Here is a 21,252-nt window from a genome sequence, read left to right on the forward strand (position 1 = left end):
TCGTAGCTCACTAGATGCACCTTGATTGTTTGAGTGCATTAGTCACGGTCTGTGTGATGTGATAATAAATCATGACGTTTGTGCTGCTCCGGGATTCCTCCTCGGAGTTTCTCGTGCCAAATATTCATTTGGAGACGGTTCTTCCAGCCAACAGGTTATTTTCTATTATTTTCTTTTCTAAGGCTGCGCCCCCTCGCTGCACAGGGCAGACTTCTTTAGCCACTTCACTCAGAATGGCAGATTTGACTTCTCCCCCCCTGCCGTGACGTTATCTTTTTATTTCTCGAGGCTTCATGTGACCAGTGGAGCAAATTTCATGCCGGCACAATGCACAACTTTCTATCCGCTCCTCGCTAATGAGACAGATTCCCTTCAGAGATGCCTATTTACGGAGCAGCCAGAACCGTAGCTGCACAGAGACCAAAACAAGGCATCCACCGCCACACACATCGTCTCTTTCTACTTAAACCTGCCACAGGAAGGGGTCGTCGTCACCTTCTCTCTGAAGGTCAACCTGAGCACCAGATTGAATTTTCTACGGTTAAATAAGACGTCAGGAATTAGACGATAAAGAGTTAAGCCACAGAGAGGCTGTTTCTCGACAGGTTTCAGAAAAAGGGATTTAAAAGCTGGTCGGTGGCCAAGAGAGTAGAACGTCACCGTGGAGTCTGCCTGAATTCCAAAAAAAGGCCCATTCTGCTCTCCGTGTGCCGAGAAGATAAATACACATGGATCAGACCGTTTACACCTCACTTAACAATGGGTAATTATCTCTGCCGGCTTTGTGCAGGAGAACACCAATTACACAGAAATACACTCATAAATCTGTTTTCAAAGTGCTGGGACAGATATGTGCGGTGCCGTATGTGCAGAGGATTGTGTACAGTGCGAGGCTTAAAAGCCGGTGATAAGAGAAGAGTCCAGCTTTATACAGTGTGGCACACTAGGACGGATGTGACTATGAAATCACTTAGATTCATGTCTTTGGGGTGGGAAACAGAGTAAATTGCTGCCAATGTTGAATAATGCAGTCTGCCAGCAGCTTTTTTTCTTCCTCCCTCCCTCTTCCCCCTCAAACTGTGGCTTGGCTCCACAGCTTTTCTAATTATGAAGTGGCTGAGAGATAGCTTCACAACTCCCGATACTGTAGTGGCGGCGAGCGGGAGCTGGCCGAATAGCAATCTAACTGAATTACCAACAAAGCCTGACAGACTTGTGGAGTTTAGCGAACATATTTTTGCAAACGTAACGTCGCCCACCTACCTATTCAGTCATGACACGCGGACTCAGACCCACGAACACACAATGTGAAGTACAAGCACAGTAAAAGCACACACGGGCAAAAAGAAATGCAAGCAAACATAGTACAAAGAGGGAAGGTGTACAGTTCTCCGCACGCTCCTCAGCACAATTTAACAAGATATATTAGTCACCCAGGAGGCAGCAGAAAGCCAGGCATCCACAGTGTGCAGCAGACTGCAGTCTGACAGTGGGAGATAGTGATTTACAACAAAGCCCTGTAGACCATGGCACAATTTCAGAGTTGCGGAAATGACACTGGTAAAGCAGGGGCATGAAAGTCTATCCACCAGCCACGTCTCATTTCTTACACCATTTGCCCTCGGAAGGGGGGACGGCGAGGAGGGAGGGGGCAGACGACAAATCCAGTGTTGTAGCTACCTCACTATGCCGAGTTGAGCCGCGGGAGTTGAATCCTGCCTGGGTGTCATCAAAAGTACGAGAGGAAGGAAGGAAGGAAGGAAGGAAGGAAGGAAGGAAGGAAAGAAAGAAAGAAAGAAAGAAAGAAAGAAAGAAAGAAAGAAAGAAAGAAAGAAAGTAAGTAGGAAGGAAGGAAAGGAGGAAGGAAGGAAGCCACCTTCAAGGACACGTTCCTTCTTTCTTAAATGTGAGGTGAAATCGATTTCTTGACCCTGCCAGCGAACCGTTAGGCTCCGGATTGGATTTGGAATTTAATCTCTATATCCAATATGTGCGGGTGAGGGAAAAAAAATAAAAAACAATAATCGTCTAATAGTGGAAATCACAGATCCAGATCACTATCAAAATCTAATCAACTGCTCCGTGGCTCCGGGCTGAGCTCGCCGCCAAATTTCATGGACATGTCATAAGTGACTCCGACGCCCTGCTGACAGGAGGTGATGATATAATTTTCTGGGAATAGTTAAATAAAAACCCAGCGATTAACTTTTCAAAATGAAAACACTCCAGTCATTAAAAGTGAGATAGATTTGCCAGAGTCACATCCTGAGAGTTGCTCGCACACTTTCTACTCCAGCGCGGGGGCAGTGTCAAAACTTGAGGATGCAACTAAAACTTAATTTAATTATAATTACAGGAAAAATATAGTTTTTTTAAAAATTTAAAGTGACTTTCAAAGAGGGGGAAATCTCCTCCAACCCAGATACAGTTGAGATTATTATTACAAAGCACTAAAGGTCTTGTACAACATGCATGTTTGACGCCGCTGCTGCAGGAGGACGAGTGTGAGTGAGTGAGTGAGTGCAGCAGACGGATCATGTCCGCAGGTCCTAACTTTCCCCTCTAGTTGGATTCCTGTCTGTGCAAAGCCCAGAGGCTTAAGTCTGGCTGCAGTAAGTGGACTGAGGAACGCTAAACACTGTCTAGGGGAAGGCTGCTGAACATGACAGCCAGTTAATAAGTGTATGGAAGACGAGCAAGTGCATGAAGGAGTTGAGGAGTGGAGGGGGGGGGGGGGGGCAACATTGTCTGTCTGACTTTTGAGACTTTTGTGAAAGCAAAGGGAAGGAGAGAGGAGGGCTGCTCAGGACGGACGGATGGAGGAGGGGTGGGGGGGGGGTAATATTGACTGTGAGATGACGAGAGGGTAATAGGAGATCAGAGGCTCCAGCCACAGGACGAGGAGCGTTAGTGCCTGACTGGAGCAACAATGAAGACAGAAGGCAGTGGAGGAAAAGGGTCGGGCGCTGCATGGAAGAAGGGGAGACTTTGAAAGAGCGTTGTGCTTGTTCCAAGTAGCGGAGGTGTGGGGGGGGGGGGGGGGGGGGGGGGGGGGGGGGGGGGGGGGGGGGGGGGGGGGGGGGGGGGGGGGGGGGGGGGGGGGGGGGGGGGGGGGGGGGGGGGGGGGGGGGGGGGGGGGGGGGGGGGGGGGAGAGGAGGCGATAATGATGCTTACTTTACTCCTGCAAGGCAGCCACAGTGAGAGCTGTCAGCTTCAGGCAACACTGGCTGGTGGGACGCTGTTGGGATGCCACTTGGCATGTTAACCCCCCAGACACCACTGACAGTGTGTGATAGATTGCGGGTGTGTAATTACGCGCCCGTGTGTGTGTGTGTGTGTGTGTGTTTGTTTGCAAGTAGCAGAGACGGTGACAGTGACGCCGTCTGTGGGCTCGTGTGTGTGTGTGTGTGCGAAAAAAACCTGAGGTGTGTCTTTGTGTGACTTTTAGCGTGTCAATTTTTCTTGGCAGCGGTGAAAGCGGAGTGATGTGATTTTCCCCTCTAACAGCCTCCAGGAGTAATGATCCAGGTTATTGCAGATGACGTGTAACACCTCGACCCAGCGGGCAGCGGCACCGCGAAAACCTGTCCTCATAGGTTAGGCTTTAGGGACTCTGTTGTCCTGGTGGCAGCGTCGTGCGCACAATTCCTCCGTCTCACAAACCTGTCACCTTCGGATGGGCCCCTCCTCCTGTGGATAATGGGCTCCTGTCTATATTGTGAATGATATCTGGACTCCATTGTGTGCCCATTTCCTGCGCTGCACCATTGTCCTGCAGAATGCCTTTGTGAGTTCTCTCCTTTCATTTTTCCTCCGGTGGAGGTACAATGTGCCCGCTGTCTTCTGAGGTGCTGTAAATGAACGGGCACACACATCAGCAAAGGTCCTATTTACTTTCTATCCCCAGAGTGAGAAAAGAGAGGTTTCTGCCATTGTTCTGCAACCTCTCAAAACATTAGGATGGTTCATTGTGAGCGGGAGGAATAGAAAGACCTCGGCACAAACTACCTGCCGAATCAAAGCGTGTGCACCGTTCAGAGACGGTATATTCCTGAGGGATGGTCACAATGTGAGCTTTCGGCCTCAACATGCGACCTACAGTCACCACAGCCTGCTTCTGTATAGAGAATAAAAAACCCAGGGTGTCTCTGAGACAGTGAGGGAACCCTGTCCTCTTCCCGAGGTCATTCCCTGAGACCCCCAGCAGCTGAACACTGGGCTGCTTGACATGACTAACTGACATCGGGTGTGTACCTGTCCAATTACTGTTTGACGTCGGTGTCCGTCAAAGACAAATGGGGCAGGACCTGCCACAGGACCTCCAGGTTGCTGTAACAGGCAGCCCTCTGCTGCAGGGGGGGGGGGGGGGGGGGGGGGGCTGCAAGTGCTTTGCAATAATTGAGTTTGATCTAATGAAGGCGATGCCAAACTTGGGTTATTGTTTGCCCGAGGACAATGCAGGAGAGTTGAATTGGGGAAAATGCCAGGGGAATTTCTTTGAAATGGAAAAATTGCATTAAACATTCCATTTGTATTAATTATATTGTGCCTCTCATTATCATCGGTGCTCTTAGCAGCTGCAGCCGTGCTGCTGGTGGTATTAGGCTTACAGCGGCACTCCGAGCGCTAATATTAAAGGCAACCAATGCCTGAGGCGCATTGAAACAGCCTGTGATGTCACTGAATGGATGAATAAAGCTTTATTCTCAAGCATAGTGTCTAGACCTTTGGTCCTACGAGACATCAGTCACTCAAGTTACTCACCACTAGATTCAATTAATCATAGCCTTAATTCAATCCGATGGCCGGGCCTCCCAGCTGTAAGCCTCTAAGTGGGTTTTAAGAGAGCTGGAGTCGGCCCTGGTCCTCCGAGCGGGAGCTGAAGGGCCGTCTGTCTGCCGGGGAGTTAGTGACACTCCAGAGGTCAAGGGTTAGACTCGCAGAGGCAGGTGGAGTGAACGCAGGTATATGTAAGCACACACTCGTGCAGACGAGGACCTTTACATTCAGCTCGCCACTCATCAGCCTCCTACACAAACACCGGGAAACAACCACGTGTGTGTGTGTGTGTGCTCTCAGAGAATACAATGTCGGAACTCGACCTAGCAGAAGCAGACTCTTGTGAAATGCAGTGTGGATCTCCTCAGTCTCATAAATAATGGACGTTGGCGAAGCATCTGTCAACTTTTCTGTCAACCCTGTTCCAGATGGGAGTCAGACAGGCCAGGCCGGAGCAGCGTGCTACATACACATAACAAACCTCCATCCAGTGTGTCTCCTGCCCCCCGCGCCCTGTTTACATCGGCACGCTGACACCGCCGCTCACCTACACGCCTCGACTTATCAGCTGATTTATTAGGTCCTGCACCCGCCTTCCTGCAACTCCTTCGTCTTGCACCCGCTCGCCGCGCGTATACGCACACGAAAAAACAAATTCAATCATCGCGGGTAAAAGAGCAAGCAGTGCTCCGCGGACCTCCCTTTGGTTCAACAAATAAAAGTTAAAAGATACAGTCTGTTCTCTATTTAAATACACACATATATTCCCCCAAAAGCTCTTTGAGTAAACGCTCCAGCAGCTCGCCCTCGCTCGGTGGCGGGGACGTGGTAAACACACTCCTCCACATGTTTGTTGACTTAAACGTGGCACAGCTCACTTAACATTAAACACTCGCTGTGTGTTCCTTCCCGGTGTAGCCACACAGCTTTGCACTCACTAAGTCATACTTCCTCGGCATCTGGCTCAGGGAACTCTGGGTGTGTTGTCCGCGGGCACGAGGCCAGGAAGGGGACGGCGAGCGAGCTCAGAGCTCGTGCACTGGAACAGGTCCTCGGCGGCGGCGGCGGCGGCGGCGGTGGCGGCGGCGGCGGCAGCCTGCGTCTCCGCCTTGCTTCCCTTCCCCTGTGGCAGCTGGGTGGCAGGATGAGTGGGCCGGGTGCTGCCGGGTGGCGGTTACTGTACGGTTGCTTTATGGACTAAAGCACTGTCTTCCCGGCCTTGTCGTAATAGAGGATTCAGCTCATAAAGCAGCATCATGATTTGCAATAAGCAGAGTTAGGGGAGAGTAATGAAGGTGTAAATCAACTGAGCCATTCTTTTTTCCCTTCTTCTTCTTTTTCTTCTTCTTCTTCTTTAATCTGACGTTGGCACTCTCTCTCTCTCTCTCTCTCTCTTTTTCTTTCTCCTTTTTGCTCTGTCCCCTCCTCCTCCTCCTCCTCCGCCTCCCCCCCCCCCCCAGCCCCTCTCTCCCTTTGCAGTAATGGAAAGCCTGGCACTCTGTAATAAAGCAGAGTGAGCAGCAGTATTAGTAAACAGTCTCCGCAATCATTCAGCCAAGTCCATCTCCTTTATTTTGTGTGTGTGTGTGTGTGTGTGTGTGTGTGTGTGTGTGTGTGTGTGTGTGTGTGTGTGTATTTCATACCCCTGTACGGTGTTAGGGTTGTGGGGGGGGCGACTGCATGAGGAATGGAATGAGGAGTATTTAATTCCAGTCTGGAAGAGGGAGCGGCCGAGACTATTTGTTGAGCCTCCTCATAAGAACGCCTTTGTTTTCATTTTTTTTTCACAGAGGTTCTAAACAAAAACCCGCCCCCCCCCCCCCCCTCTCTTCTCAATGGCGGCGTTGGGAATGTAGATGCAAATTGGCTGCGAACAAGCTCCGCAAAGAGGAATAGGACCACACAGCCGTCAGCGGGGCACCGGGGGGGGGGGGGGCTCGAATAAAGACGCCGTCAGAATCTTGAAATAGTAACTGGCACTGGAAGCAGCCATCAAAAGAGAGGGTCCAGTACTCCTGAGTTAAAATGCCTGGCCGGGAATCATGTTAAAATTTCCATTCCTCGCTCCAAATCGATCGTATGGGTCCCTGCTCTCCAATATCCATGGTCACCTTTGCTATAAAGTGGGGTATTACTTCTATAATGCAGTAGGGTTTCATTCTGTGACCAGTGAGGAGAGGAAGGAAAGGAATCGTATGTGCTGACCTCAAACACAAAGAAATGATGGCTGAGGAGAATGAAGGAAGGTGGCCTGAATTCAAGATATATACAACACGTATGTTTGTATATATATATATATATATCTGAATATAGAGATATAACATGTCAGTGTTCCAGTTCCTGAGCAAGATTAGTGGCTTGACGTCCGCCCGTGACATTGGGTTGAATTATTTCCCCGTCTGCCTGTTTAACTGCAGGTAGCCTCCGTGGACACGTTAATGCAGTATTGATTGTTTATCTGTAATAACACCGTGCTGTTGCCACGCTGGTGACAAGATGGGAGGGATGGGGGGGGGGGGGGGGGGAACCCGTAGGGGGTTCGGGGATAGAGGGGAGGTTGTGCAGCGCGGGTGCAAGGTGCTGATAGATAACACACTATACCCTCTTTTGACTGGTGGCTGGCGATTGGGAATCTGGGGGTAAAACGAGGTGGCTGAACATATCCTATCTGGCAGTAGTCCAGGTGTGAAATGGGAAATAGAAACTGGGGTGAGAACGTCAGTGCAATGTGGCCGCTGCTCGATAAGGCTGTGTCTCCTGTCGCCGAATAATTCAATCTACCGCTCGGACCATTCTGGAAAACTTCCCCGATGCCAGTGCCGGCGTTCACCCACTCTGCTGCCCCTGGGCCTTGAGCCCATATGGCCGGCGACAGTGTCTCTCCGTGACCTATGGCCGGGGCCTGTTGTTGAGCCAACCCTCCCGAGGAGCTTGGTAATTACAAATAAGCTGGAAGTCACAGCAGCCATGAGGAAAAGGTGAGCGTGATTAAAGATGTGTGTACAGCAAAGTTCAAGGGGTGCTCCAGCGGCATGCCAGCGTATTGAATCGTGTGTCTCCGCACCGCTGTGGAATCAAATGCTAACCGGGATCAATCGGGCTTCGTTGTTCATTAGAGTCGTCCGCTCCCAGGAGTGGCAATAAAAAAAAGAAAGAAAGAAAAGCTACCCATCACAGCGCTCATTTCAGTGATGAAGGCATCTGTCCCTCAGGGATAACTAGCCGAGGTAAATAAACATGAGTCACAGTTAAGGTCAGAGGAGATCATGGCCGTCTGTTGTTCATCTCCGAGGACGCCTGAATCCCTTTTGACGTGATTGGATTGAAAACTGTGCAGAAAGACCCTTATTCCAGCAGCAGCTCTGCAGCGTCTATTCACAGTGAAGCGCAAGAAAAAGAAACAACAGAAAATATCCCTCTTTCATTTCTGCAGGAGGCATCGCTAACGAAATGTGTTTTTATACGAGGCATTTGAATTCAGATGCCATTACAAATCGTGCGGCTTATTCTTGAACGGGCATTCATACAATTTGTATTATTTTTCATTTGTGTTTTTATTTCTCATCCCAGCGCCGGGGCTGATACCCTGGCAGAAGTCCTGCCTGTGACAAATGGCTTTCTTACCACTTGAATGCCTCAGTGGTTTTAGTTGGGTGCAGTTTCAGAGTTTTTTTTGGTCCAATTTAAAAACAGTCAAAAGCCGGAGTGCCGTCGCTCGTCTCTTGGCGTTGGAGTGTGTGTGAAGCCTCCTCTATTAATAATGTAAAAACAGGTGCTCCTAACTGTCGCTGTGTTATTTTATGGTGGGCTTCGAGGAAAGGTCATTACTCTTCGTCGAGGGGGGAAACACATTTTCTCCTCGCAGCTTTTTTTATTAGGGCCATATTTTAGGTGTGTGATGTCTTTGTTTTAGCTCCATGTATTATTTAGTGTTGTGTGACAATTGTGTTTGTAGCTGTCTTGCCGCTGACCCGCTGATAGAGTCGATATACGCCCGGGATGGAAATGTGCCTCCACGTCCTTCCCTCTCATGTAATTGTCACAACGGGGAGGCTGAGACAAACGTGGTAACACAACTCCCTCACTGATTTTCAATCCACTGGGCTAAGTCTGACCTTTGAGTCGTCCAATCAATGTATCTGCTTCCACAGACGCACTATTCATTTAAAAGCAGAGGCTGCAGCCGGATCTAATACGCTGCCAGGGCGGTATTAATAACAGGTATACAACGCTATTGATATAGATATAACAGATTTTAATTAACGGACTTATTGAGAGTATTCTTTCTATATCGATGCAGCTCTGGCCCTTTGCTCCAGACAGTGCAGGGGCTAAATGCTCAGAAATACAGACTCCTGCGCTCGACTGCACACGCCACACACAAGCACTTGGGAGGCAAACACAGATTTGCATAGAGACGGAGGCTCCCATAACCACCAGTGTATTACCACAAAGGCCACAGCGGGGAAAGCAGGAAGCCAGCAGACCCCACCATTGAGCCTCTCCATCCTCCCATCCCTCCCCCCCCTCTCTCCTCTCATTGTCAGTCTCTCTGAAGAAAACTGTGTCAGACCACACGGCCGCACCGGTGACAAAACATGTGCAGGAAAGGCAAACAACCGAGGATGTCTCATCTGCTCGCACGTCACAGGATGAATGCCGTCAAGCCATTATCTCTCTTCTCTTTACATACGAGGACGTCTCGTGCCCATTTGTTCTGCCGCGGAGCGAGGGCGACCACATCTGTTCTCCACCCGGGTACCAGGCGCTATTAATCTTCGCGAGAGGACATTTAGCGAAATCAGACCTCCATTTATTAGCCCCTAGCGCGGGACTGGAGAACTGGCGAGGGGAGATAATGACTTTAAGCTCCCATTTAGTCAATTAATTCGGGGAAGTGGAATCGGAAACGGCTCGCTAAAAAGTGAGAGTCCGTGTTGTTTACGATGACACAGTTCAAAACCATATTTCAGGGCTGAAAGTCATTATTCGGCACTAGAGTCGGCACAAAATGATGCTACCCTAATACGCCGAGAGGAGGAGTGACTGGAGTGGAGGGGGCCTTTAAAATAATGTGCTGAAGGGGCCTCTTCAACTGCGGTTTCACTCGGTGGTAAACACTGCCATAAACACCGGTGCAAGTTCATCGAAGCCCCGACCTTGTTTTTGTCAAAGCGACAAAAGAAAGAGGGAGTGAGCTGCAGGAGAGAGAGTGGAGTGTGCGGAGAGCTGGCAACCCGCAATTTAGTCCAGACTGTGGAGACGTGAAATCATGTGCACCGGAGGAAGGGTTACTTCAGGACCCCTCTGTGAGTTCTAAACTGGGCCACTCCGACGATGGCTGTGAGAGCCGAGGCCTGAGTGATGCGAGCTCTGCTGAATGATGGCACCGTGGAAATAACTAGAAAACAGGGAAAATAGGGGGCTCTCATTGACTTGGCCCAGATTGTATGATTTATATGGGTTATTTGGTATGCATTTGGGCAGCCAGGCAAGGTAATGTGTTTGCACTGAGCTCTGGAGCGGTGCACCGGGATGAATGCTGTGGGCACGGCGCTGCCTTTGACAGGGACGCTATGAGCTAATTTGTTTGCGTTACCGTCATCCAGTCAACGGCTGCGGTGTCACCTCCGTCACGTATGATCGAGATATCGATGAACCACATTACTCCGGTCGTCCAAGAGCTTCTCTTTTAACACACACGCGTGTTTGTTTTCGTGAGGGAAGAGAAGTTTATTTCTCAACATTTCCTCAGTCGTGATAAAAGTTTTGTGTGTAAAAGATCCTTTACGTCGAATGATATTGGTAAGAGTACGTTGAAGTGTTGTTAACGCGTCTTGAGGTGAAACTTAATGTGCTATTTAGAAGCAGAAAGAGGGCTTAGAGAACCGTTAACTAAATCTCGGTGCCGTTCAAGTGTTGTACGTTGAATCCTAATTTTCGACTCGAGGGCGCCGGGTGTTTCGCACTCAGGTGCTGACATCCTGTCGGGAATTTTCGTTTCAGCTTTGCATTCCAATTTGACTGGGGGATTTTTCAGCTGTTTATTCGCCAGCGTTTTTTTTTTCTTTTCTTCGTGTTGATGATTCCGCCCTCCCGCAATCCGAACACATCTTTTATTTTTCCTTTGTGGTAATATCCCCCATCTGTCTGAAATCTCCCTTTTTTTAGTGATCAATTTCCTCGCCTTAATCTGTGAGGCGTGTGCGTCGCATTGGAGTGTGGTGGGGGGGTGGGGGGGGACTTATTTCCAAGACAATGCGGCAGTGTGTCTAGACTGTGTTTCTCAGCTAAATAAAAGATCAATATGTATTGACAGGGCTGTGAGGGATTCTTTTTTCCTGTGTGGTCGCATCTGTACCCGTTTTGCTGTAAAGACGAGGAACACACAAGGGCTTGTTTTCATTCCGCTTTTTGGTATTTTGCCATCGGTAAACCTGGTTGTGAACCACTAACCCACATGGGCAGTGAGACAAATGGGAAGCCGTGGATTTGGGTCGAGCGCACCGGCTCCCCAATCCACACCTGGGACTTAGCCGTAAATTTGTCCCGCGAGCAGAGTAACATGAATCGTGAATGACACAGAGTCCGAGGCTTCTTCACAAAGTCGCTGTGAGATGAGGCGAGGAAGAGGAGGAGGAAGAGGGGGAAGAGGAGGAGGGTCAGGAGGAGAAGGCGAGGAGGCCAGAGAGAGCGGAGCCGGTGGAACGACTTACTGCCGACACCTCCGCACATTAGCAGCCTTTAAGGGCCTCCTCTGTGGATTGTGACATGACCACGTTACCTGTGGCACCAGTGCCCAACCCCCCCCCCCCCCCCCCCTTTTCTTTCCCCTTGCTCGCCCCCCTGGCTGACATTCTTCTCTCTCACTTTTAATTGCACCCCCGGGGCTCTTTCTGGGTTGCTGTGGAAGTCTTCAGCTCAACAGGCGCGATAGGGTGCTTTGCCTTGTCGCTCATATCCCTCGTTAGGGTAAAAAAAACAACAAAAAAAACAGAAGGAGGAGGTGGGAGAGGCAGGAGGAGGTGAGACAGAGAGACGAGGAGGAGGAGGAGGCCTGTACACTAAGAGGTCACCCTCAAGTCGGCATCAGCCTAAAATGCCACCCAGGCCTGTTGTGTGTAATAACACATGTGCACTGGAAAGGCCATTAGCCGGCCAGATCCAATATGTATTGACAGATACATTTGTGGGTCTCTCTGCGTCGCTGTCTCTATCCTCGCGGCCCCCGTGTGTTCGATAAAACCAATAGATACATTTAATAGCTAATTGTGGTGATTCAAAACGTTATCCCAGGCAATTCTTTGAGCGTGGAATCACGGGGCATTCGAAGAATTGGCAGCCGACGCATTAATCTTGCTTACCCAGCACCCAAAACAATGCACGAGTCTTATTGCTCCACGCCGACTCCACACAATCTGTGACAGGCAATTTAAAGCAATTTACTTTTTTCATTTTTTCATCAAGCATTTTTTTTTTTAATGCAATTAAATGGCACATGATGTGAAGCGTAGACGGGGCAGGCGAGGGAGCGAGACAGAGAGCGAGAGCGAGGGAGTGTGAGAAAATAAAGGCAGCCTTGTGCTTGTTGTAAACACTGCCTCTTAACTGGGAGAATATAATTACGGTGTCATGTTCTATTACACACCTTCATTATGACGATGGTGCTCCCTGGGAAAGCGAAAAGGGAAAGACTGAGAGACCTGTGGCTCCTTTTCAGAAATCACCCACAGCGGGCGGGTGTTGGAGGAAGACGCCGGGGAACCAGGACACACTCAGTCCTACTTTGGTGCTTTTGTCTGTGTCCAATTACAACTTGGGTTCATTGTCTCCATTTGTATTGTGACAGTGAGACTGTTTATGTCACCGTGACCTCTCCTCATCACGGTCAGACGGTGAGAGCAGCTGCATTTGGAAGCGAAATGGAGACAGTTGCAAAACCCGAAATGTTGATAATAATCAGCGATAAAACTTCCCATAAAAAAACAGAAAGCACAAAAGGTCAAAGTCGGACTTGGATGGATGCTTGGAAGGGACAATTTATGCAATAATAATTAACTTCTCCCCGGTGCTTTTCCCCCCTTCAAATGATTGTTTGGGCGCTCGTGCTCCGTGACCTCTCAGACTTATTCTTAACAATAAGAAATGTTGTCATTAATCCGGTTAATTAACTCGGTGCCAACAGAAAAGAAGAAGGCTGATATTACGAATTAGACTCAAGTCGAAAGAAGCCGGCGACTCAAATTCCCTCTAAGTCTCCGTCCATCTTTTCCTCTGACCTCACTCTCATCCAGTGCAAATGCAAAGAGGCAGGCATTTTGTCGTAGCCACTGGGCTACATGTGGCACCGTAGCCTTCTTAACTCGGAGTGACATTCCTTTTTTTTTGACGTAGCAAAATAAAGCTTTAGCTGACTTACTCCCGGTCCCTTGTCAGGAGAATTATCAGGGCATGGAGCTGTACAATATGGCTTCCAGGCTATGACAAATGTGGTCAAGGGGTGAACGCTCCTCGGGGACGGCGGAGCCCTCCATACAGTGCAAGCATTAGCTTTCCACAGTGACATTATGAAGAAATCCATTGAAAAGGCCGGCTTCCCAGCGCTGGGGGACTCGAGGTAGAAAGCTTCATGAGTCCACCCGAGAGACCGACTGGTATTTCCAACCACGCCGAAGCCTGGAGCAAATCAATAGCTCAAAGTCCCACATGCTCCTCACCAGCGTCAATTAAGTAAATTCATAAAGTCGAGTGTGCAGGGAGTTAGAGATGGGGGGGAAATAAAAAAAAAAGGGGAAATACTAGAGGAAGGGGGGGGTGGGGGGAGAAGGCACAAGAATCATCCAGTCATCTCGCACATTGAGATAGAAAACAGCTCAGAGAAAGTAGAGAGCCGCTGGTCTGAGAGACTATTTCTCCACGGGTGTTATTAAGAAGCCTGACAGTCCATCTCACTTTCACCTGCCTCCATCAGCACACGCACTGCTGACCTGCCCCCCCACTCCCCCCCCATCCCCTCCCCGTGCTGAGCCAGGCAGAGGACACATGCAAAGTGACTGGCTTTCAGCGAAAAGCCCGGCGATAATGCATATCAGCTCGGGCCCATGCAAGCAAAGTAGGCAGGGACAAGGGGGGGGGGGGAATGTGGATGTGGGGATGGGGGGGGGGGTGAGTGCTATAAACTGCATGGCATGAGGGAAAAGAGAAAGAGGGGACCTAACCCCCGCTGCTTCAAACGCTCGCAATTTGCCTTATAAGGGGAAAGCAGGGCATGCCTTGGCTGCCTCGTGGAAGACAGGTAGCGTAATGGATGGGCCAGTCTCCCAGCCGGACTGCTGACACTGCTCTGACAGGACGTTTCTACCTCTCCTTCACTCCCCCCCCCCCCCCCCCCCCCCAAGTGTTGTCACGGTAACTACATCCGATTTCCAACCCCCAAGAACTTTTTTTAAGCAGGTGCTTCTGCATTAGCAATCGCTGCTCGAGGTCAGGAATTTGTTTTTCGAGAAGTTGAGCGAGGGGCGATGTGACGTCACCGTGTTCGCTCGGAGGTCGTCCTTCAGTGCGCACCTGACATCTCTCTGAGAGTGTGCGGCTCCGGCTGCTATTTTCTGACCGAGCCTGAGAGGAAACTAACCGAGCCCCGACCCCGAGCGCGTCGGGCATTCTGACCCCCCCAACACTTTCCCTGATTACAGCCTCAAAAAATCAAGTTGACAGCCCGGTCAAGGTGACCGAACCCGACCTGAACCTGAGAATCATTTCAGAACGTTAGTTTGAAGCCAGACAGACAAATACAAGCAACCTGAACAGCTGAAGTTAAGGAAAACGAGGAGGTGGCTTATCCTACTGGAAGGTCAAGATTACCTGACCTGCACCTTGCTCAAAGAAATAATGCTGAAAAGTGCATTTGATGAATTGATTCGATTTTCAGAGCCCCGATGCATTCTGGGACGTGGTTGCACGAGTGAAAGTAAACAAGATAGTCAAACTGTATTTACGAACCCGAGGAACAGACAGTCCCTCACTCAAACTATCAAACTCTCCATTATGTTTGGAGCCGACTCCTTCTACCCCTTCGAACGTCTTGACAGACGGGCACCGGAGTGAAATGTGCAGCTCCTGTATTTTCGTTTCATCGAGTCGACAAAGACGCCCGGTCGACATCAAAACGCCCGCGCAGGAAAGAAAAAACAAAAAGTTGCTACAAAGGCCGTCCCAGTCGATGTGGTGAGACGTCTGTTTGTATGGAGCTCAGCGGTTGTTCTGTGAAATTGCTTGATGGCTTTTCTTCATTCGTGTTGGAGCAGATTTTCAGATACTAAACTTAGCGCTCCAAGACAAAGCTGTGGTATTGTGACAGCTCCCCCCCCCCCCCCCCACACCCCCACCCCCCCTCTTTAAGCCGGCACCTTTCCTCTCACTCCTCTTCTCTCGCTCCATTTCCCTCGCTCCCTTCAGTCGGGCCGACTCCACTTCTGCATGCAGGTCAGCGTACTTAATTCATGTCCACAGACACGTTTCTTCATTCACTAACACACTGTGTGAGGGCAGTGGAGCAGACCTGCCATACATCGGGGCGAGACTGCACCCCCCCCACCCTCGCCTCGCACCCTCGCCCCCGCCCCTTCCACATGCCTTCTGAGAGCAAGCGATACGGAGGAACGTTGCACACGCTCCCCAGCGGACTCGCTGATAACCCTCCTCCTACCAAACCACAGCCGAGCAACACCACCGGCAGCCTGGATATCGCCCGGGCCTGTGCGGAATAATGAGAACAAAAGCAGAATACATGGCCTTCTCTCTCTTCCTACCTCCTCCTCCTCCTCCTCCTCCTCCTCCACCTCCGTCCTCCTTGTTCCGTTCCCTTCTCACATTCGCCAGCGCCTCCCTGCGTCGGCCTTCGCAGGAGAGGGACGGAGATATTCCGCTGCCCACACCGGGGCCTTTTCTCCGTGGTTTTGCAAACAGTCATTTTGCTCAGTATCTTTACACTGATCTTAAGGTAATAAACCGGGGTTGACATTGCCCCGGGTCCCCGTTGGCATTCTGCTTGGCGTGATAACAAAGTGTGCCGAACCAGATTGTTTAAAAAGATAGAGCGGGGGCCGCTCCGCATAGAGCCGCGCACTCTATTAGATGTTGATTCGGGGGCTTAATGGAGATAAAACAGCTCGACACGTGCTGGACAAGATGTAAGCCCCATACATTGATGTGTAAAATGTCTAATCTGATATTTATCTGGTTAGGCAGCACTCAGCCTGCTTATCAATCGGATGGCTGACATTCAACATACAGTAGGTGTGTGCACATGCATGTTTATCGGGGGCTCGTGTGGATGTGTGTGTGGGAGCGGAGGAATCAATCCCACGCGGAGGAGGAGCCGGGTTGCAGGTTTCCAAGCGGCCGTCCGCTTTTTTTTTTCCGCTTCTAATCTTTTGGATCTCGAGTCTGTGTTCGACCTCAACCCGATCATTCAAAATCCAGGTTTTTCTGTCTGATTAACTGTTTGGTTTATCAAAAGCATCTCAAGGTGGTGTGCTGAAATTCTATTACCCTATTAAAAATTGAATTGAAAAAGTGGAAAAACCTTCACACTCAAGACGCTGAGTCTCAGTAGAACCTTGGAATATTTGCTCGATAAGTGACTTGGTTGACTGGATATTTCTCTTTGGGCCAAAGTAAGACAAGGAAACTGAAACTCAGACACTGGACATGAAGCTAATTAGGAAGTAAATGATATACGATCAGACAAGAGGTCTGTAAATAAAGGTTTTCTTTAAAATCTTTGCATTCGCACTTTGATTTCTGCGGCAGATTTTATGAAGCGATTATACACAAACACAACTTTACAGATGCAGGAAAAACCAGCCTGTTGTCTATTTTTTTATCTTTTTGGGTTTGAAATTAAACTCATCTCATGTTCGCAGTTTTTTGAGGGATCATTGAAGGCACATTAAAAATCTGAAGAATCTGAACTTTCATTTTAATATTATACTTCCATCATTTGTTTCCTCGTGGTGCATCACTCTCTCTTTAATATTGTGAAATTAGGTTTTAGATTCAGCTTTATTTTCTAACGTACATGTTACAGAAAGCACAGGGAGTGAAAACGCACTTGTTCCACCTGAAATAGTGTCGCAATTTGGTTTATTATCTACGTCTTATTTACAGTGTTGTTAAGTTTATTTACTTCATACATCTTTAACTTTGTGGATTTTAAAGAAACGTCTGTTTTGGTCTTGACTGAGTTTCCACCCCTTCTCCAGAAATCCCTAATCTCCATCTCGTCGGTGTTGAGTCCACGTTGTGAGAAAAGTCGAGAGCTGTAACAAATTGCTTCCTCCCCTCCCAGTATTGACTCTCTGTTTCTCTGTGTAAATGTTGCAGGTGCTGGTTGCCTCCCCGTGCGAGTGCGACGAGCCGTCCCTGCTTCAGTAGGTTACAGCATGAGGACTGATCCGACGCTCTGACCGAAGAACGCCGGACGCAGACCCCTGAGCGGCGGAGACGAGAGAAGGTCGCGGCGGTGTGGTCATGGATAGAGGGAAAGTGTGCGTGCTGATGGTGCTGTGGGCCGCGGCACACCTCAGCTCTCCGGGGTACGGGCTCAGGGCCCTGCGGAGGACTACAGGGGGGCGGAGGGGGTCCGCGGGACTGACGGGACAGGACGCCAACGGAGTGCCGCTCAGACGCTCCAAGCGAGGGTGGATGTGGAACCAGTTCTTTTTGTTGGAGGAGTACATGGGCACGGACATGCAGTATGTCGGAAAGGTAATGGCACAGTCGGGGGGGTTTTCACACATCTGCACCACAGCAGCTTCACGTGACGAGTCCAACGGATTAATAACATCTAGATCTGCTCGTCCACGTTAGACCAAGGCTGGAATTTAAAGGAGACATATCATAGTTTTATAGTTTTTCCTTTCCTCTAATGAGTTACAGAGGTTTTTTTACATCCACCAACGAGTTATTTGCTTTGCATTTGTTTGTTGTAGCAAGATTAAGCAAAAACTACTTGACGGATTAAGGTGTGGACAATCAGAGCACACTGGGTTTTATCAGGGGGGGGGTCTTAAAGAGACAGGAGCTAAAACCGAGGGTTTGAGACAGAGGCTGAAATGAGGAGCTGCAGCAAAGGACAGTCTGAGGAAAGTGATGTTTTCTGAACATCAGAGTATGAAAACATTTAACACTAATTAAAACCATGGTGTTGAATATAAGTCTATAAGTCTCAACACATATTTCCCTCTGCATAAGCCACAAAATGTAATTTATAGACTAGACTCCTAGATTTTAATTCAATATGTTAATATCTTAATAATGTCTGTGTTATATTGTTTTATTTAGTTATTTGAGTTCATGCAAAGCTGCTTATGTGTTTACACCTTGAAATGTGTGAACTTGTTGAATAATACTACAAATTACATATATAAAAACATACAGACAAGAGTTTCTTATTTTTACCGTCTGTCCTTCAGTGCGTCACCTTTTTTTATTCAAAACTAAAATGAATGAGAAGATTATTGTGCATTAAGTTTCGTCCATATTTAGAAGAAGTAGTTGCAAAAGAATCATCCACCTCATTAACCGGTTCAGACCTGTTGCTCTGAAGAGTTGTTCTACGTTTCACTGTGTTTCTCCTCCGACGGACATCACGCCTGCAGAAGTGTTTGTGTTTACATCCCGGGCGGCAAACTGTCACTTTCCCCTCAGCCGCTCACACTTGCAGTTTTTCAGAGGGAGCTTAGGTCTCCTGAAGGAGCTTAGCTCAGCTCCCTCCGAATTTAAACTCTCTCCCTTTTTTTTTTTTTCGGTTTTCGACAGCAGTTTGTTGAGAATGAAAGAGGGAAGTGCTCTGTAGTCGCTGCGAGCTGCCATCACCACCCACTAACGCTGAGCCGAGACAGAAGAGAGCAACACACTCTAAACTTCATCATTAGACGGCTCGGGGGTGACGGGCTGCACCGTTAAACTGATAAGTGGTCTCTAACAAGTGTAGACACCACGGAGGTGATCGCTTTAGCAACAAAAAGACGAGGCAACAAAACACACAAACGCACACAAACAAACTCTGCTGCGTCGAATCTGCAGTTTTATTTTTTTATATTTGCTGTTTTTCTACCCGTTTGTTTTTTATTCTTCTGGGATTTAAAGTGTTTTAAACTTCGCACAAAGTCCCTGTCAACACAACACAGCGTGAACTTTCTACACGTCGCTATTTTATCATTATGTTCCTGCCTTGTTGATACATATTTCTGAAGACGCAGCTCCGAGTCCGTCCCGTCCATCAAACCAGAGCAAAGACGATTTCCACCAGATTTTTGTTGCTTTCATTTACATTTTACAAAAATATCGGAAATTTCTGACATCAATTTCTTATTTTGGGGGAAATTAAGTTTCTGTAATAGCGGGAGGAGCCTAACTTCCTCCTGCGAGAAGAATCATGGATTCCCTGACGCCGTAAGGAAGAGATCTGCTCTGAATGACGAGCCGGACGTGACACGATACTCTGACTCCTGTCCGTCCGTCCTCAGGCTGTGTTTGCTGTCGGCTGTCGGCTGTCGCACAAAGTCCATTCCACTCACATCAAGTGATTCCAACGCAGCCGTCTCGACCCACAGTGAAATATGACTTCCCTCCGAAGGTATTATTATTTCGACAAAATGAAAACACTGTGTCGACCCAGATAACATTGGGGGGGGGGGACGTACAAGAAGACCAAATAATGCTTGCTTTACATGCGGCGGAGCGGAAGTCGAGATATCAGTCTCCTCTTCCGAGCTACTGTAATTGAGGAGATTGTGAAGCGTCGTGGCAAGGTCGGGACGACTGAGGAGGAAGAAAGGCTGTTTTGTGCGAGGAGCTGAATGGGGGCCCGGTGCTTTGCATTCCGATCGTGTGTCCGCGGAGGATAGAGTCATCCGACCAAATGAGATTCTGCAACATACGTCCTCCCTGAGTGAGCGTTGACTTTCAGCCCCGGTCTAAAAGGATTACAGAGCCCGCTGCGGTGCGAGGCGAGCAAATACGAGAAAGAACAAAAAAAGAGAGAGAGAGAGAGAGCTGGAAAGGAAAGAAAAACCATAGTGAATGAAGATCAAAAGTAAGTACCAAGCATGATCAAACCACTTTGTCTTTAGAGAGTGGTGATTGATGTGCCACTCGTCCTTTTAGCTTGTAAAAGGACTAATAGCAAAAGAAGAATGGATTATCTGAGTGTGGTCTACACTTAGAGAGCCAGAGGCCGCATCCTGAGAGCCTGTCTCCTGAAGACGCCATTAAGGCATCAACCATCGAGTGCCGCACTTAATCATGACTCTGAGCGCTTGTTGTTTCCCCCCAAAGCACATGCAGCTGGGCGCTTCTCCTCCTCGGCGGCTCGCGAGCCGGTCGTCACGCAGGATTGCAGAACGTGCGTCTTATCTGATTGCAATTACTGTTTGTTAATTGCGAGATAAAGTACAAATGATGAATGAGGCCCTGAAGGGGAATGAATGGCGTTTTTTTTGAGTTGAGCATCATCGCTCGACGCGGGAGAACAACCGCCTGCATCTGTATCCTCAGGTGGAGGCCGCGCGCTCACAATGCAGAGGTCGGAAGGAGAGAAAACACAAAGCAAAGAGCACAAAGCGGCGCTAAAAAGAGGGTTTTTGTCATTGTGAGTGACTTCATGGCAACCACAGATGGAACAAAACCACTTTTGTTTGTGCTGCAAAAAAAAAAGAATGGGAAATAACACAATGGCATGTTATTACAAACAAGGGAGCAGCTCTCGACACACGTTGAAGATGAGGAAACTGCTCCTGAATTACAGCATCCTGTCTCCAGCTATTTGTTAAAACCCGATCTCCCCGCTGTTGCTTTTTTCTTCCTCTGCTCTTTTTTCTTTTTTAAACAAAGGCTTTATCGAGTTAACAAATGAAATTTGCCATCTTTCCTGAACGAGCACAACAAAAGGAAGTCGGAACAGGAAGGAATTAGGAGAAGTGATGGAGATGAGACGGAGAAGGAGACTCTGGCAGCGTCTCGTCCGGGAGCTGGTTGGCTGCTAATCTTGCTAATCTCGCTGTGTTGGCCAGCGATTCTGTGTTTTTCCTGCAGGAGGGGGAATCGTACACTGCCTCTCATTAGCAGGCGAGCTGCATACAGGCCTCCGAGGGCCTGGTCTGTCACTGGGGGGAAGAGGATGTTTGTTTATTTTATTATTTCTTACTTTACCAAAGGGCACGTATCCTCTGAAAATGGTTAATGGCCTGTGGTTGAGGAGTGTTTGTGCTGCACTATCATATCTCATAAAGTATTTACAGCCCCTGATAGGCCCCAGTGGTTCTGGGCCTGGTGGGTAGACTCCTCAACATAGTCCCTTGCAAGCGAGGAGTGTTCTCTGCATGTGAACAAACACGCCGGCGTGCACGCGAGCACGCACGCCCCGCGAACTCCAGCATCCAGTAATGGGCTGGAAATCAGAGGAA

The 21,252-nt window shown here is 48.9% G+C and overlaps 1 protein-coding gene across 1 annotated transcript in view; it reads left to right on the plus strand.

Annotated features, from left to right (window-relative positions):
- Positions 1 to 21,252, plus strand: part of LOC117753737 (cadherin-6-like) — a 46,127-nt gene that overhangs the window by 2,547 nt on the left and 22,328 nt on the right. Inside the window, exon 2 of the mRNA XM_034572024.1 lies at positions 17,168 to 17,551. Coding sequence (XP_034427915.1) covers positions 17,315 to 17,551 — 237 coding nt within the window. The 5' untranslated portion in view covers positions 17,168 to 17,314. The remainder of the gene's footprint in view (positions 1 to 17,167; positions 17,552 to 21,252) is intronic.

The sequence above is a fragment of the Hippoglossus hippoglossus genome, chromosome 20 (genome assembly GCF_009819705.1).
Source record: "Hippoglossus hippoglossus isolate fHipHip1 chromosome 20, fHipHip1.pri, whole genome shotgun sequence".
NCBI classification, from domain to species: domain Eukaryota; kingdom Metazoa; phylum Chordata; class Actinopteri; order Pleuronectiformes; family Pleuronectidae; genus Hippoglossus; species Hippoglossus hippoglossus.